Genomic DNA, 939 nt, shown 5'->3' with positions numbered 1-939 from the left:
CTGCCGAGACAGGAGTCCCTGCCCGCAGCAGTGTCCCCGTTTCTCCCCGCGCGAAGCCTGACTCTGCCTTGACTGCCTAGGTGATCCACCGCCTGCCCATGCCCAACCTCAAGGACGAGCTGCATTCCTCGGGGTGGGCCGCTGGCTGCACCTGCTCCGACAGTTGCTCCACGAAAAGGAACAAGCTGATCCTTCCCTGTTTGATTTCTTCCCGCATTTACGTGGTGGATGTGGGTTCGCAGTGCCGGGCTCCCAAGCTGTGCAAGGTATGCCTGAGGTGATCCAGAGACGACTTTCTGGGAGGGAGTTGGGAACTGGTGCTTCCGGAATCATTCCCCGGGAAGAAGGGCTCTCTCCTCATCTCCTCTTCTGCCCGGATTTCAGAGAGCTGGGTCACCCGTCCGTCAGAGATTCTCGGAAGTCTCTGACGGCCGAAGGCTCTGCCGGGCGGTGTGAACTGAGCCGAGCGCTCGGAGGCTGACGTGTGTGTATCGACCTTTTCCAGATGATTGAGCCGGTGGATGTCTTCTGGAAGTGCAACAAGGGGTACCTCGGGGTAATCCACAGCCTGCCGTGTGGCGATATATTGATTTCCAACATGGGAGATCCAGCTGGCAATGGGAAAGGTACAGTCCCCTGGAACTATCCCAGTTGTGTCACTGCTGTCTCCTACCTTGAGCATCTCAGGGTGGAAATTATTTTAACCATGTGGGGGTCTTAACTTAGGCCGACACACGTAGCACGTCACCTGTTCAGAGGTTGATCATGGGATTTGTCCTGCATCTCCCTCTGTGTCACAGGAGCCCCCCAGCGGATACGACTTCTGGTACCAGCCGCGCCACAACGTTCTCATCAGCTCGGCTGGCTTAGTCCCGAAACGGGCAGGATATGGATTTAATCCCAATGACTTCAAAAAAGGTGAGGGAATAAGGATGGAAA

The 939-nt window shown here is 56.2% G+C and overlaps 1 protein-coding gene across 1 annotated transcript in view; it reads left to right on the top strand.

The window, feature by feature from the left end:
• LOC104515743 (selenium-binding protein 1-like) overlaps window positions 1-918 on the top strand; it is a gene marked incomplete at its 3' end in the record, with an annotated part of 2,640 nt that extends 1,722 nt beyond the window's left edge. The window contains exons 4-6 of the mRNA XM_010159833.1: window positions 81-266; window positions 506-655; window positions 801-918. Of these exons, the coding sequence (XP_010158135.1) occupies window positions 81-266; window positions 506-655; window positions 801-918 (454 nt within the window). The remainder of the gene's footprint in view (window positions 1-80; window positions 267-505; window positions 656-800) is intronic.
• Between the last annotated feature and the right edge of the window lie 21 nt (window positions 919-939).

The sequence above is a fragment of the Eurypyga helias genome, unplaced genomic scaffold (genome assembly GCF_000690775.1).
Source record: "Eurypyga helias isolate BGI_N326 unplaced genomic scaffold, ASM69077v1 scaffold33979, whole genome shotgun sequence".
Classification (NCBI taxonomy): domain Eukaryota; kingdom Metazoa; phylum Chordata; class Aves; order Eurypygiformes; family Eurypygidae; genus Eurypyga; species Eurypyga helias.
This window is presented reverse-complemented; position numbering and strand designations above follow the sequence as displayed.